This window comes from Gossypium arboreum, chromosome 3 (genome assembly GCF_025698485.1).
Source record: "Gossypium arboreum isolate Shixiya-1 chromosome 3, ASM2569848v2, whole genome shotgun sequence".
Classification (NCBI taxonomy): Eukaryota; Viridiplantae; Streptophyta; class Magnoliopsida; order Malvales; family Malvaceae; genus Gossypium; species Gossypium arboreum.
The window spans coordinates 135,295,974-135,312,844 of NC_069072.1; the positions used below are offsets into that span (position 1 = coordinate 135,295,974).

The window sequence follows — 16,871 nt, forward strand, 5'->3', positions numbered from 1 at the left end:
CCATTTATCATCTCTAATCCAAGTCATAAAGTCATTCCTAATTCTTCATCTTGCACTATTCAAGAACGATTTTAACATTCCGAAGACTACTCTTAAATAAAAAGGGTTATAGCCCAACTTAAGACTCCATAAAAGAGTTGTTTAAGAAATAGTAAGCTTTTAGAACCTTGTAGTATAAAGAATTCATTTGATGGGTATGTCAGCTATCCTTATTTAGCAATTACCATAAGGTTGAATGGGTATGTTTCTCGAAATCCAATACCACTCATAACTTTTGGTTTGCAAACTTTATTCCATTTGAGCCAAGAGATGCTTTTACCCTTATCTTTGATTTGTCACCAATAACTATACGCCATCCTAGTAATCTCGACACAGAGTTTCAAGGAAGGGGAAGCATTGTACAGTATACACGAGGATAGCTTGTAAAACAACTTTTATAAAAATTTCTCTTCCATTGAAAGAAAGAAATTTGTCGAACCAACCTCAACTCTATCTCTAACTTTATTAATAAGATTTTTAAAGATATTTTTCTTTTCATGATCTGTTGGGAGTATGAGGTACATCTCTAAATTAAAAATTCTTTAGACCCGAACAGATTCTGAATCTCTTATCTTTCATGAGTTTTTTTTGTTTGAGTTAAAAAACAACATCAATTTCTCATTGTTGATTTTTTATCGTAAGTTATCCTCGTAAGTTTTTAACATACCCATGTGTTTTTCCTTACTAACCTTATATGTTGTAGCAAACCTTAGACTATCATCAGCAAAGAGTAAGTGATTGACCTACAAGCCATTTTGGCATGCTTGACTCTCCATTCATCCTTGAAATCATAATATTTCTTAAGCAAAGACAAGTAAAAAAAAAAAAAAATAGAAACAATGAGAGGGCATCTCCTTATTTGAGCCCTCACAAGCATGTGAAGCCTTCAGTAATGTTGTCGTTAAGGATAAAAGAGTAAGCTTTACTTATTTTGTATGTCATAAGCTTTACTCATTTCAAGCTTTAATAATATATATATTTTTCTTTTCTTCTTTGATTTAATAAAGTGTTTAAGTTCATAAGCTAACAATAACATTATCCATAATTATTCTTCTCTAGAAAAAAGTATTTTGATTTTCATTAATGCATCGTGAAAGAATTGATTTAAGTTTGTTGACAATAATCTCTGAAACAACTTTGTAAATCACGTTACAAAGATTAATAAATTTGAAGCAGGTTGTGTTACAAAGATTATCAACCTTTGGAATCAGAAAAATTAAGGTTTGATTGAATACTCACAAATTAAAGCCTCCAAAGTGTTCACATAATCATTTCCAATGAAATTTCAAAACTCATGATAAAACATAGCATACATAGGGGATCTATTTAAAGTCCCAAAGCGTTCACATAATCATTTCCAATAGAATTTTGAAATTTATGATAAAACGTAGCATACATAGGAGCGAAGCTAAAATATTTTAGAGACCGAAATTAAGTTATGTGTTTTTATGATAGCTAAAATATATCTCACTTATTATTAAGTCACATATTTATAACTTTCAAAATATTAAATCAAATTTTAACATTTTAAAAACTGAACTATAATTTTACTATAAATTAATTTATAAATTTTGAAGAGTTTTAAAATAAAATTCCTCATTTTAAGAAATCATAGCTCCTACCTACCTCTTTATTCGCCTCACCCAAGATAAAAATAAATTGAAGTAATATAATGTTTTCTTTTTAAGATAAGATAGAACATATTATTAAGCTTTTTTTTTCATAAAATTATTTTTCTATATCTATGAAAATTTAAATTTCTTTGTTTTTGCCTTTTGGAACTCTTGATTTTACATTAAACAGTAACAACAAACTTACATGGAACAAATTTTTAATATAAATTTTATGAATGAATACATTTTATTAATTTTATTAGTTTGTAAAAAATGTACAAAATGTATTAAATGACAAGAATTCACGTGGTACATATATAATAATAATAATGTATATATAAACAAAACAAAATAAGTAAATTACCAAAATCATTTAAAAGACAAAAGTTAAAAACTTCTTTTCCTTCAATGATTACAGGCAGGTTCCAGGTTGTTGATATATTGATGTGGTCGGTTCAAAATTATATTATATATTGTCTTTTTTTTTCATAAAGCCAAGTATAATTAATAAAAATTGTCCATGTTAGCTGAATTAAAATAGATATTATTATTAATACAAGGAAATATAAGTTTAAGTATATTAAAATATATTATTCTTTTATTTCAACAGGAAACTTCGTTTTTCAATTGGCCATTGCTTGAGTGGAGGCATTCATCGTTGAGGGGATGCGAGTTCTTCGATAAAAAGAGTGAGAAATATTTCTTGAAAAGGAGTTGAAAATTGATTGTGTAATCTCTGATATTATCTTGATCCGACGAGCAGACATGGATTTGAATATTTGAAGACAGAAAGGAGCTTTAAAATTTATCAAATAATAAATATATTATTTAACTCAAGTAAATTATGAGTAGAGTGACAAAATATTTGCATTTAAGTATAAAATTGGCATTTATTTCAAATTTAATTACTTGATAACACTTACATTTTACATTTCATAATAAATAAATATGTTATTTACTATGAAAAACTATCCACTAAATTCTTCAACGAAATATGTCTAAAAATTATTTATTTTATTTTATATATAATTAAAAATTCTATTATACGCGACGCATATGAAAATCAAAATTTATAGTATAGATATGTATTTAAAAATAACACATAGTAAATAATGAAACGTATGATTTGAAGCTAATTAATCATAATAATATATGAAATATATATTATATTAAAATAAAAAATATTAAATTATAAGAAAATAAAATTTAAACACATAAATACATGAGATAAACAATGCTAAATGCAATACAATAATTTATAATGGCTTTATCATTAATTGTAAATTAGTGTCGAATTGACTCGTAATACAAATTCAATCAACAACATTATTAATACTAAAAATCCTATCACACACGTATGAATGTGGAAACCATGTATTTAGAACACGTGTGTTAAAAACAATATACAATAAATAATTAAACATAAACACAAGTGTGTGTTAAGAAAATTGAAATACTTTACTTAAAAATTATTATTAGTGTAACGAAAAAGAATTTGTTTATAAATCCATTAAACACGAGTTTAATCTCTAGATATATTAATTTTAATTCTTTTATTTAAAAATTATAGTAAAAATTATAGTAAAGTATGAAAAGACAAAAAAAAACTATTAAAATAGAGTATATAAAATAAAAAATAATTATATAAAACTATAATTCCACGTCACTCTTACCATTTTCTTATTAAAAAATAAAAATAATATAAAATTACAGTTTGATACCATTATTCCTCTTACCCTGTATACTCTATTTACATCCTACTAAAAAGCTGTCACAATCATAAAATACCAAATATCACAGCCATCGCACACATATTTAGTGCTCACCAGCTATCAAATCACTAACATTTTTATTTATTTATTATACAAAATTAATACGAAAAAAAATTAAAAAGAAAAAATAATTACATTTTTTAATTATTTTTTCTTAGGATACCCAATTCAATGGTATAAATTTGTCATACAACTTTATTCCCAAAATTGAGGGTCCTTCAATCAAATATTATCTAAAAAAAAAAGGTAATATTACATTATCTAACACTGCCAAAATGATGGACCAACAACCTGTGATCCTATTCCAAAATTCATTGTAAAAATTTCTTCTATCTTTCTGTATGGGTGATGGTGTATTTAAATTAAGAGGTTTCAACAATGGAGAATCACACGCCTTTGTTGCTTCATAATGTTGATGATGAGTTGAATATGTGATTGGTAGATTGCTTGAGGAACATGGCATAGAGTAGCTCGTTCCATGCGTCGGGCACTCCGGGTAAGCACCAGTGACTGCAGTCTTGCCGATGAATCGGTGCCGGGCTTTCCTTGGGACCTAAATAGTATAGCGATGCGTGCCCGTCTTTCCTTGGTGCTGTCATTTGAGTGATGTTTAATATGTCAAATTTTATTCTGTGGGATGTGTTTGAGTGAGGTGATAACACGTCCTTTACTATTTCGAGAAGTTCCCAAGTTTCCGATGGCACTAATGTTGTTCCCAGCTCCGGCAACGTCTCGAGGTGGCAGCTTCCCCCGGTTTTCCAATCCCCTCCTCTGCAAAAGTCATACGAAATTGCGCCGTGAACTTCACGGTCGATTTTTGACCTCAAATGTTCGATTCTTCAAAACAAGGATGCAAAATAAATAAAACTGACAAACCTGAAATGTACGGGAGCGAAAGTGCGGAAGTAGACCTTGGTCTTACTCATATTCACCTCGTTGCGTAGCCACTGCATCACAGTCTCCAAAGACCTTTGATACGCATGTTCTATGGTCATCTCGGGTTCAATTTTTTCCCCGACTTGAAAGTAACATCCCCTGACACACACAAATGAGAAGTTTTTAATATAGATTAATTAGTTCCTTCCACCTACATCAACCATACATTAACATATGATTACTACAAGCACCTCAGTTTCTATTCACGATCGGGCCTTCTCCGTCATACCATTCCTCCTTTTCATGTATGGTATAAGAAACAAAATCCAAACCAACATACATTGAACTAATATGCAACCCAAATCAACAACAGAGAAGATGTAGGGTCCGTTGTTGTTAAATGTTGAAATTGTCATTTAAAATGGACCCATGCATGCATGCAGGCCACCAAAGTTCAAAACTACCTTCTCTGTTTAGTTTCATCTACAATATATATGGGACCCTCTTAGATATCACATTGGCATCTAAGATACGTACATACATGCATGCATGGTCCTACTAAGGTAGAAGCAGATTTCATACTTGAAAGTATAGAAGAAAAAAAGCTCTTTCCAAAAGCAAAGTTGTTGAGCTGTCACCATACCATGCATTATCATTTCAATTAAAACCCTAAATTTCTCATTCTGAATGTAAAAATTATCAACCATAAGGGCCCTCCATTTATCCTAATCTACAAAAGCTGCACCCATTCAGTCATTTTCACCATAGCATGCTTGAGAAAGACTCATCTTTCATTGCATAATTTTACTAACATATTAAAGCATAAATCGGATACCAACCCGATAATGTGTTCAATCAAATCAACCTGCTTATAAATAACAATATATAGATTAGAAGATGATAAGGAATATCAAGAGGAAGGAATGAAAATAGTTTACCCTCTAACGGTCTTCTCGTAGTTCCACCAATGGCCGGTGTTGAAGACTAACAAATCGGCATCTTTCCACCTAAATGAATTCCAATCCATTCGATCCAACTTAAGGGTTGTCTTGATGTTTTGCGGAGACCCAGCAGGCGGCCTGCTTTGTACGACAAGGAAAGGAGATCGATAGTACTCAACAGTACAATTGTAATCCTTGAACTTGAATATCAAGAACCCTTTATGCTTTGTAATCGGATTGCCATTCACTTCATATATTGAATCTTTATTAGCAACTGCAGAAGCAAGCATGCAGAGGAGTGATTCCCATTGGTTTCTTCCAATCGAATCACCCACGAAAACCAAACGCTGGTTCCGCAACATCTCTAACATCACTTTTCCATCAAACCTGCAGTTTACAAAAGAATGCCATTAAAGAGCTTCAGTCAATTAACCAGGAACTCTTGGTGAAGAACCGACACACCCTCAAGGTTTTGTCTCTCGGCTTTGAAGAGAGTTTAAGGGCGCCTCTTGAAGCCATTGAAGAGCGAGAGCACATGGAAATTCATGGCCACTAAAGATCAAGCAAATGGAGGGCGGTTCGACCCCAAGACCTCTAGCATATAGAGGTCTGTATCTTACAAGTCATAGGTTCGAACCATGCCATGTGCTAGGTTTTAAACGGCCATGATACCATACACTAGACGCCCCTAAGCTCTCCTTAGAGCCGGAGGAAAAACATTTCAGGGTGCATTCAACGCAACAATACAATACCTTTCCATAACCGACGCGATATACTGTAATCAAAACTAGTATTAGAAAACAAGGTTTAAATGTGAAAACAAAATCAATTACTACACAAATAGAAAGCCAATTTTGTCATCATTGTTTAATTTTAAAAAGGCTATATATAAGTCCACGATTGAGGCTTATCTACCGTATAAAATGGCCACGAAAACTACATGAATGGAACAAAACAGAAACCAACAAGGATGATATTGATATAAATGTAAAAAGACAAAAACTTTATCAAAAATCACGGGAAACCACATCACAGATTGACTTTACCATCAACCATTTCTTAATCAAATTTGCTTTGCATATCAAATAGGAACCAAATGAAACGGGGGTCATTTTCATTGTGCAGAGAGTTTCTAATACTTCATGATTAAGCCACTAAACCGATAAAATTATTGAAGGAAAATAAGCACTGCATATCAAATAATGAAGAATAATAAGAACCTGGGGAGGTTACAATGCTTAGGCTGCCATCTCCATTTAGTGTAGAACAAATCTGGCCGTCCATTTTCAGTACACCTAAACCCTTCATCAAGAAAGCTACAATCACGAGATTCATAAAGGGGGTACGTTTCATCCCAGACCCAATCACCATCAAACACGTCACATCCTTCACCTTCAAAACTCAAGAAATCAACTCTTTTAACAATCTCACTTGAAGAAGAAGAAGAAGACCCATCTAGTTTAAGCCACATGAATCTATCTGACTGAGTTGGAACCCTATACCCTTTAACCACAGCTCTATAATCCAAGTAAAAGAAACAACAAATCACACAAACAGCAGCAAGAAAGAAGCCAAGAACCCCAACAGACGGCTCAAAGAGCCGTAATCTCTTGAAGCTGGGCATGGGTTCATTGTCTTCCTGCTGAGAAGGACCTTTACACATTTGAAAAAACTAAAAGGAACTTGAATCTGGGTATTGTTTAATTCGAAAAAATGATGAAAACCCAAAGAGAGAAAAGAACAGTCAAAGGGGAAGGAAAGGGGATTAAGGTTTAAAGAGCATAGAAGTGTGCTTTTCAAGCAAAATAGAGCATTTTCATGTCCAATGGTGATGAACCATATTTCTTTTCTTTTTTTTTTTTGGCTTTTGGGTTCTCTTTGCTTGGTAGGTCAGTTTTGTTTATAAGTTATAAATGATGGGCAACAACAAAGAGAGAGAGAAAAGGATCAAAAATTAAAAAAAAAATGGGTGTCGATGAAGCAAGGAAGCATTCATGGTGGAGTTAATATACTTTCTTTATCTTCTATCAGTTTTCTTTTCTTTCCTTTTTTTCAGAGAATCATAAAAACAAGAACTTGTAAGCTACTGGGAAAATGGATTCGTTCGAAATTCAAGAATCAAAAAACAACAAAACAAATTCATAAAAAAATAAAGGGAGAGAGAGAGAGAGAGAGAGAGAAATTGTTGGTTTAAAAACATGGGGTCTAATAAAGATGGAGTTTTTCTTTTTTTCAGTTTCAATGTTTTTTGAAAGGTTTAGTAGTGGTAGAGAGTGGGGAGTGGGGACTTGATTTGCTTTTATTTCTTTTATTCAAAATATGCCGTTACTCCATATACTTTGGCATAATTAGAGATTTAGTCCCTACATTTAAAAATTAAATTAAATCTCTTTTATTTGAAAATCTAAGTCTAATTGCTAAAATTGTGTTAAATTTGCAATTAAAATTTACCAATTTTAGTATATTGATTTGGCTACTCTCATATGATGTAACGTAGAAGGAAAGAAAAGACTTCTTTTAGAGATTTGAGATAAATTTATAAAATTTTAGTGAGGTTAAAATTAAAATTAGAAATTTAAATAAAATTACAATTGAAAGTTTTAAAAATTTAGCTTTAAAAGTAATTTTATCATTTAACTAAGTGAGCCGAGGCCCTTGAACAATGAAAATATCAAATATTTCGATGAAAAATATTAATAATTGAACCATAATGTTTATATACAGAAATATGATTATAAGGATTAAATCTTAAATTTTGCTAAATTATAAGGATTAAATGCATATTTAAACTTTATCTTTTCCATTTTACTGGGGTAACGGATAGGATTGAATCCCAGTTTCCACTGAGCACGTGGAGGACAACTATACCTCATTCAATCTTTCTCAGGTTATGTCTCAACATTTATCCTAATTGGTTCGTGGACCACGCGTGCAACAGAGGAGGGTGACAAGTGGTGGCCTCATTACAATGATGGTTAGTCGGTTAAATTACAGTCAGAGGGACGGAGAGACAGACGAGAGAGGTTGCCACGTTGGCATTGAAAAGAAGACAAAAAATGAGTGTAGAATTTTCTTTGCTAAATGGGAATCTTGTTTGTCTATTCATTTGTCAACAATATTTAGGTATCCTTTAACCTATTTTTTTCTTTCAAATTATGTTTTAGTACTTTTACTATTATTAATTTTATTTATAAAAATTGAGATTTTTTTGTCCTTAATTGAAAATTTAATGTAATTTTAAGGGTTAAATTTGAAATTAACTTTTATACTAATATTTTTATAAATTAAATAGAATTATTGATAAGAATCAAACTTTAATACTTACTCAAAGTGTTCATAAGTACTTAATCAATTATTACAGTCATTTAATATAAAAAATATTATGTAATTTAATTACCATTTTTTGAGAGTTTATAAGTATAAATATTAGTACACATATTGGTCATAACCATCCCTATGCCCAATATGTCTCAGTCATTATTGGATCTATTTCGCTAAATCTTAAGGAACAGATGAGTCACTTACCCCAAATAATTAGGTCATTCCAGCAAGAGATTCATCTCTCATCTCTCATCATTTACATATCTTGTAGTCTAGTCATTTTATATTGTATTATCGATCTAACAATGAATTGTATAAAGGATCAGCCAGTCAAAGATGATACGTGGTAAGAAAAGACTAACCTATATAAATACTCAAAATATACTTGCTCCTCACTCTAGAACTTTTAATACAGTATCTTATTCACCCTCTCAACTAGTCCTCCGTTTCAACCTCTCTACTCTACTAAAAATTGTATAACTCTTTGCCCAAAGAAGGTGAATCATTGCTTGTCTCCTCTTCCCCACTTTTCGGTATCAACAAACACAATATAATCATAAGTATAATACAATTACAAATACATGTATGCAGGGGCGAAGCCAGAACAAATTTTTAAGGGGGCCGAATAAAATTTTTTTTATAGTCTATATCTCTATAATTTTTAAAGGATTAAATTAAATTTTTATAATTTTAGGAGGGCTAAAGTGTAATTTTACCTTTAGTAATTTAAAATTTTTAAAAAAAATCAAGGGCATAAATTGAAATTTTCTATTTTAGGGGGGCTAGGACTCCTGCCAGCCCCCCTACATCTGCCTCTGCATGTATGAACAACTATAAAATATAATCATACTGATACAAAACACAAATTAATAAAAAAATAGAATATAATCAAATAAAATTCATACATAACAAGTGTGCATGATGAAATTAGAAATTGACACGTGATGAGATTTGAACCCAAACATTTAAAAATTCAAAATCTTGACCTTTACTAACAATACCAAAACTTTATTAACCTAATTAAAGCATTTGTGATTGGGATGTTTCTATTAGAGTATTTTTAATAAAAAGAAGATCTTTCTTTATTAATAAAAAATTAAAAAGTCAATAATATAAGTTTAATTAACCTACTTTTGCTTTCAATATAAGTTTAATTATATATAGTCAACTTAACTTAGTTGTTTCTATTTGAGTTGTTCATGGGTCAGGTCGGGTCCTAACAAAATTTTAAATTTGATTGATAGGTTCGAGTTCGGCCCAATTTAAAAATTGGACTTAAATTTTTGTCCAAGCCCCACCCAAATTAAAGCTTGTAATATTGATCCTCAATCAATTTTTCTTTAATTTTCAAAATATTGAACCTTAAAACAATATTGATACTAGACAAGGTATCGATACTTTGTTAAGGTATCCAAGCTGGGCCAGGCTGAGCTCAGGTAAAAAAAAGCTTGCTGGAGACTCGACCCGTTTTTAAATGGGCCTTATTTTTTTACCTAAATCCTCCCACTTTTTGAACAAGACCCAACCAAACCCATAAATAATTCTAACTTCTATTACAATTAAATATTTTCTTAAGTTTTGTTTTGAAACTTTTTAATTATTTGGGTGAAGAAAGTGAAGTTTTGGTAGAGTTTTTACTTTTAACATGTACAAGTTAACAAGGTGTACATTGGGTGAGTTGCTATATTTTTAAGGGATTTCATGCAATAAAATTTCTTTGCTTAAATTATAATCACCAGAAAAGTGTATGTATCGTCTCAAAAGAGCAACATGATCAGTGTCTTAATCTTTATCACCCTATTAACTATTAAAGTTGCTATAGTTAGGCAGTAACAAATTGATCCTATATTTTTATCAGGTAGATAGACATGTTTGATGGACGAAATATAAGATTTTTAGACAACCGTTTTATAGGTTTAGGCATTACGGAAAATTTATAAAACAATTTAGAATTTTCAACGAAATTTTGAATGTAACTTTTACATGGGTTATAAGAATTTCAATTGTGTAGCAAATTTTTTTTATTTTGAAAACTACCATCTTGATTAAGAAATTAAATATTAAATTTAGTGATAATACAGAACTAAACTCATAATCTAATTAAACGTTAGAAACCAGACAATCACGATTCTAACCTCAACTTTTATCAATTGTACCATAGCCTCATTAGTAAGTCAACCTCATGCTTAATCGAGTTTCCAACACTATCAACAATTTGGACTAATTTCTCAAACTACCATCATTAGTAGGATAAAAAAAATTGTTAAATTAAAGTGCATGGATTAGATCTCAAATTTAGCAATAATTCATGGACTAAACTTAGAATTTAACCCTTTTTTTGTTTACTGATTTTATTGCCTTAACCAAGTAGAAAATTTAATTGGTTTAAGATTTTTAGAGGAAAATATTGTATAAAATAATGGCGCCATATCATTTGTATCTATTTTTAATTATTTAATATCATATCAATATTTTTATCATGAAAAAATAAATCTAAATAAAAATCTTAAAATCTAAAATAAAATTACTGATATATATTAAATTATTAAAAAGTGATAATATATCTGTTTCATACAATATTTCTCGAATTTTTATTTATTTGTTTACATGTTAAAACATAATTGAAAGCCAGCATTGAACATGTTTTCCAGCGTTCATACAATTAGCTAAAGTGAGGGCAACCCAAACACCCAAAATTTTCATTAATAGCTAGCAAAACACGTGTTGGTGTCTCATTTCTGCAATTAATTTTTGAGATTCCAATAGATTTAATTAAATCAATTATTATAATCACGGAATTAAATAATTATTTTCAACAATCAATTTAATCCAAGTCAACTAACCAATCAAAATAAATTTTAGAGAGGAAATTTCAAAATTCTTAAATTTATTTATAATTTAGTCCTTGAAGTATACATGTGTTGTATTTAAATTTTTCTTAACCATTATATTTTTAGTCCCTAATTTAACAGGTATTAAAAAAAAAGTTTAAGCTATTTTGGCCAATAAAAAGTGTCACGTGACATTCTCTCATAAAAATATATTTGTCCTTTTATCAAAATGTAGACCTTAAAATTTATTAAAATGAAAATAAATATATAAAAATTCAAAACGGATATAATTTTATAAAAATAAAATTGAAAGAAATTATAATATATAAACTCTAAAATAAATATGAACTACATAAATATATAAAATTCAAAATAAAAATTTAATTTTTCCCTTTTGACTTAAAAATATATTTATTAAATTAAATTAATAAAAAATTCAAATCTTCTTGATCACCACATAGTCATATCCATATCGCAACTATTATCATAATACACCCAAAAATCAAAAAGTAAAAACATGAAATGTCACGAATCTAATTTTCGGTTCAAGCAATTGCCTCGTTGATGTAAATGGTGAAAGAGAAGCTTATGAAAGGGAATAACATTAAAAAATTACAAATAATCAATGGTGAAAGTTACCCAAATTTTGAGTTGAAATTTAGAAATCGGTTTGTAAATCTAAAAAAATCTAGTCTTTTTTAAGAAAAATGAATGTTAGAAATGAAAAGAGAAGGTAAAAGAATAAGATAATGGTGAAATTCGAACTCAAATGGCCACTCGTGAGTGGCGACTAACAATAGAGCATGGTGGTCGGCGATAGTTATCCATTTGAAATTTTTATGTTCAATTTGAAACTATAAAGAATATTGATTTTAATTAAAAGAATACTGATCATATCTACTCTTTTTAAGACAATATTTATAGCTACACATAGCCCCTTCTCAACCCCTTAAATAGGAGGATAATATGTTTTAATGCACTAGAACCCACATCGTCCTACACTGACAACAATATCTATATCAATCGAGCTAAAACTCAATCGACTTTTATTTTTTTATTGAATTGGATAAATTAAAATTTTTTTTTTCAGTTCATAAAATACTAAATATTAAATTATATGGACTTGATTGATGAGATCCCCATTTTTAATGGCATACACAAATTGTCCCCTAGATGGAGTCCTAAATTAATTTACACTCAAAGTATGTGATCTAACATAATTTAATTTAATTTTGTACTCTTAAATCAGTGCATTGGAACTTTGATGGAAGTGTTTTAAAATACCAAAGCATTGGAGTTGAGAAGCAGAGTTTCCAGAGAGAATATTTTATATTTATAGTGATTTTAAGAAAAAAAATCAGATTATATATATATATATAATCCCTTCCTCACATTGCCATGTTATTGATTATTCATTAATTTAAGTATGGAAACACATTCCAAGAGATGCTTCCAAATAGTGTATGGATCCTTTTACCATTTCAGATTTAATCAAATTTAGAGTTGAACCGAATTAAATTTTAAATAGGAGCTTAAGGTTGTTGAATTCATAGTAGTTGGTATTATTTTGTTATTGATTGTACGAGTTGATACGAACTTTGAAATGATTAATTTTTATGAATCATAAAACAAACATGAATTTTACATTACTTAAAAAATATTTTTAGGTTTAAGATCATATTATAAATACCTTGTTATGTGTAACACCCCGTACCCGAGACCGTTTCCGGAGTCGAACACGAGGTGTTAACGGACTTAATTCATTAATTAAACAGCTCATACAATTCATTTTAAAATTTCCAGACAAGCTGGCTAACTGCATCACAGTCGCTTTAAAAATCATATCTCGAGTTACGAAAATCGAAATCCAATTCCGTAAATTTTTCCTGAAACTAGACTCATATATATATCTACTAATTTTTTTCTAGAATTTTTGGTCGGGCCAATTAGTACAATTTATTAGTTAAAGTCTCCCCTGTTTCAGGGTTCAACTACTCTGACCTCTGTGTATTACGAATCAGATATCTCCCTATACAGACCTTCAATGACTATGCCGTTTGTCTCTAATAAAACTAGACTCAATAAGGAATCTGTACATATAAAGCGTGACTTCTAATTATCTTTTAAAATTTATGGTGAATTTCCAAATTCAGAACAGGGATCCAGAAATCGCTCTGGCCCTGTTTCACAAAAATTTAAACATCTCATAAAATATAGCTCATATACCTGTTTTGCTTATTCCATATGAAAATAGACTCATCAAGATTCGATTCCATAACTTATTCATTATTTAATTCCATTTCTACTATTTTTAGTGATTTTTCAAACTCACGTCACTACTGCTGTCTGAATCTATTTTATGGTAAATTTTACCTATTTCATGGTTTCCATGGATTAGCTAGCAATTTGACATACATAATACCAAATATGATCATGATTAGCCATTCCAATGGCTAATCATTCCAAGCATTTCTATTTCCATACCACTCAATAACCATATCATAAGACCATACATATAAAATGATTATAATGCTATACATGCCATACTCAAAATATACAAGCCATTATGCCAAGATGGTATACGGATAGTGTGGCGTGCCTCCGACCGCTTCCGATTTCGAGCTGGCTTGTCAACACTACAAGGAATGAAAAGGAGGAGTAAGCATAAATGCTTAGTAAGCTCACATGCAAATAGCAAGTAACATAACCATATAAGCAAACATAAAACATCATTTGCATAATCATCACCAAGACATTCATATCACCTTTTCATTTATCATCTTACCATATTGTTGTTATATCGAGTTTTCAACCCGAGGGTTAAGTACATACCTGTTCAAAGTATCCATTTCACAACACTTACCAATACGTCCCTTTCATCTTGAGTATTCCTCCATTTCAGTAGAACTTTACCCGTTGAACACATCGGAATATAATTCGGATACATGGAAAGTTTGCACATAAGTGCCACATATGTAGCCAAGCTACCATGTAACCCGCCCATAAGTGAACTCGGACTCAACTCAACGAGCTCGGGCGTTCGCATCCATAAGTGAACTCGGACTCAACTCAACGAGTTCGGATGCCTAGTTACATCTCACGAACTCGGACTCAACTCAACGAGTTCGGATGCCTAGTTACATCTCACGAACTCGGACTCAACTCAACGAGTTCGGACGCTCGCATCCATAAGTGAACTCGGACTCAACTCAACGAGTTCGGATGCTCAACCATCCTAGTGACATGTCACTTGTATCCTAATCTATTCCTAAGGTTCAAACGGGCTTTTTTCCTCGATCTCACATCTTTGCCGTCTTCCATGGAATATCGAAATCGATACTTCGGTGATAGTTCATACTCATCAAGTAATTCACATAATTACATATTATCAAACAATTATCACAAGTATAATATTTCATAATAATTATCATATCATTTAAAAACATTAAAACATTTAAAATAATAACTATGTTACCAACATTTACATATGAACTTACCTCGTATGCTAAAATGGCTATTTTTACCATTTCGTCCACAACTTGGTATTTTCCCATTTTAGCCCGAATTTCAGTTTTCCTTGCTAATCGAGCTTGGAAGCTTGAAAACCCTAGCCATGGTTTCTCCTTGCTATATTCGCCATGGGGTTGAAGATGAGCAAAATTGGCTTTTAATTTTGTATTTTAATTCATTTTACCCTAAATGACCAAAATGCCCTTACTACTAAACTTTCCAAAATTCCTTCCATGTCCTAATTTTTGTCCATAGACTTAGAAATTGGTAAAATTACTCTTTAAGGACCTCTAATTAATAATCTAATTCAATTTTATGCAAAATACTTCTAGAACACAAGTTTTGCAATTTATTCAATTTAGTCCCAAATTTCAAATTAAGCACTTTATGCATAAAATTTCTTCACGAAATTTTCACACAATCATGCAATCATATCATAGACCTTAAAATAATCATAAAATAATTATTTCTATCTCGGATTTTGTGGTCACGAAACCACTATTCCGACTAGGCCCAAAATCAGGATATTACATTATGAGACCACCTAAACCTCGCCAAAAACGATACCTCAACAAAGTTAAAAGATACAAGAGCATATATTCAGGATACTTGAAATCCCTTAAGAGTTATCTTGCCAAAGACTGGTGTTAAGCCTTACTTTTCATGACTTACACATAGACCTCACTTAGCCTATTTTCATCACATCACTGTTCATCTAGAAGTTATTGTGCCTCCTCAGTGGCTGACCATGATGAGACCTATGTTATACATATGTTAAGACCTCAAGTTAAGAGAATGTCACATGCACCTATAAATTCTTCACTCCAACCTAGAGAAGGAATCATCCTCTTCTTTTTCCTTCTTCAACCTCTTTTATTCCTCTCCTCTCACTTAAGAATCAGATCTCAAACTCTATCATCTTCTACTCACAGCTCTCTAGATGTCATTTGGTGAACTGTCATCTCATTTTCCTCATCTTTTTTCTCATCAATAGATCACAACTTTGATTTTTTTTTCCTAATAGCATGTGTAAATTAATATTGATTGGCCTTCAGTAAAGTCTATTTTTCTTATTTTCTTTTTGAAATATACCAAAAATAACTTAATATAATTTATTTATTTGTAAATTTTGTTAAAACCATATAAATATAATAATATTTTTTTCTTTAAATAACACACTTGTTAAGAATAAATACAAAAAATCAAAAACATAACGTTGTTGTCAAAGGTAAGGATTGTAACACCCGAATCCGAACCGATTTACTCCAAATAGAATTGATTTTGTTTTTCTTTTTTTGAAAAGTGGATATAGGGTGGGGTAAGGTGGATTTTTTTTAGACGATGAGTATAGAGTAATTATGGTTATTGCTTGTCTCGTCCTGCCCTACCCCATTCCACTTTATGAAATTACCATGTTATTCTTGTATATATATAATTATTAAGAGAGTAAAAATGTAATGTCTTATTGACTGGCTCTCACAACCCTCGTGAACAATGAGAGAAATCAACACTAGTACAAATATAACTATCGTAGCCTACTGTAAGTGTGACAGGTTAATTATAATTGTAGTGCTACAATGGAACATCATAATATTCCAATGATCGAACTCAAAAGAATCAGCGATTTCTATTAAAAAATGCATGTAAGAAAGGAGTCTAGCAAGCTACTCACTAATTTCTATAGTACAACAATGTATAATTGGATTTTAATTAAACTAATTAACTATCTAGCACTAAAGAAGATTAAATCGTAGAGCATACAAAGTTATAAAACTAACGATTTAATTAGCAAAAATGGTTGGTTGACTTCAACATGGTTGATTAACAATTGAATTAAGGATCTAAATTACTTAAACTCCTCAGATTTACCTCTTGATCTCAGTCTTATCAAGTTAGACAAATTAGTCCGATTTATCTCTTGATATTGTTCGACTAACTTAGGATTAACAAATTGGTTATTAATAAGAT

The 16,871-nt window shown here is 30.6% G+C and overlaps 1 protein-coding gene across 1 annotated transcript; it reads right to left on the minus strand.

The window, feature by feature from the left end:
* Positions 1-3,538: 3,538 nt before the first annotated feature.
* On the minus strand, positions 3,539-7,515 carry LOC108474398 (protein trichome birefringence-like 10). The gene is made up of 4 exons (XM_017776309.2): positions 6,462-7,515; positions 5,239-5,628; positions 4,301-4,459; positions 3,539-4,195 (listed from the first exon to the last, which is right to left on the minus strand). The coding sequence occupies exons 1-4, from the start codon at positions 6,902-6,904 to the stop codon at positions 3,829-3,831; spliced, it is 1,359 nt and encodes a 452-aa protein (XP_017631798.1). The 5' UTR covers positions 6,905-7,515; the 3' UTR covers positions 3,539-3,828.
* Positions 7,516-16,871: the final 9,356 nt, after the last annotated feature.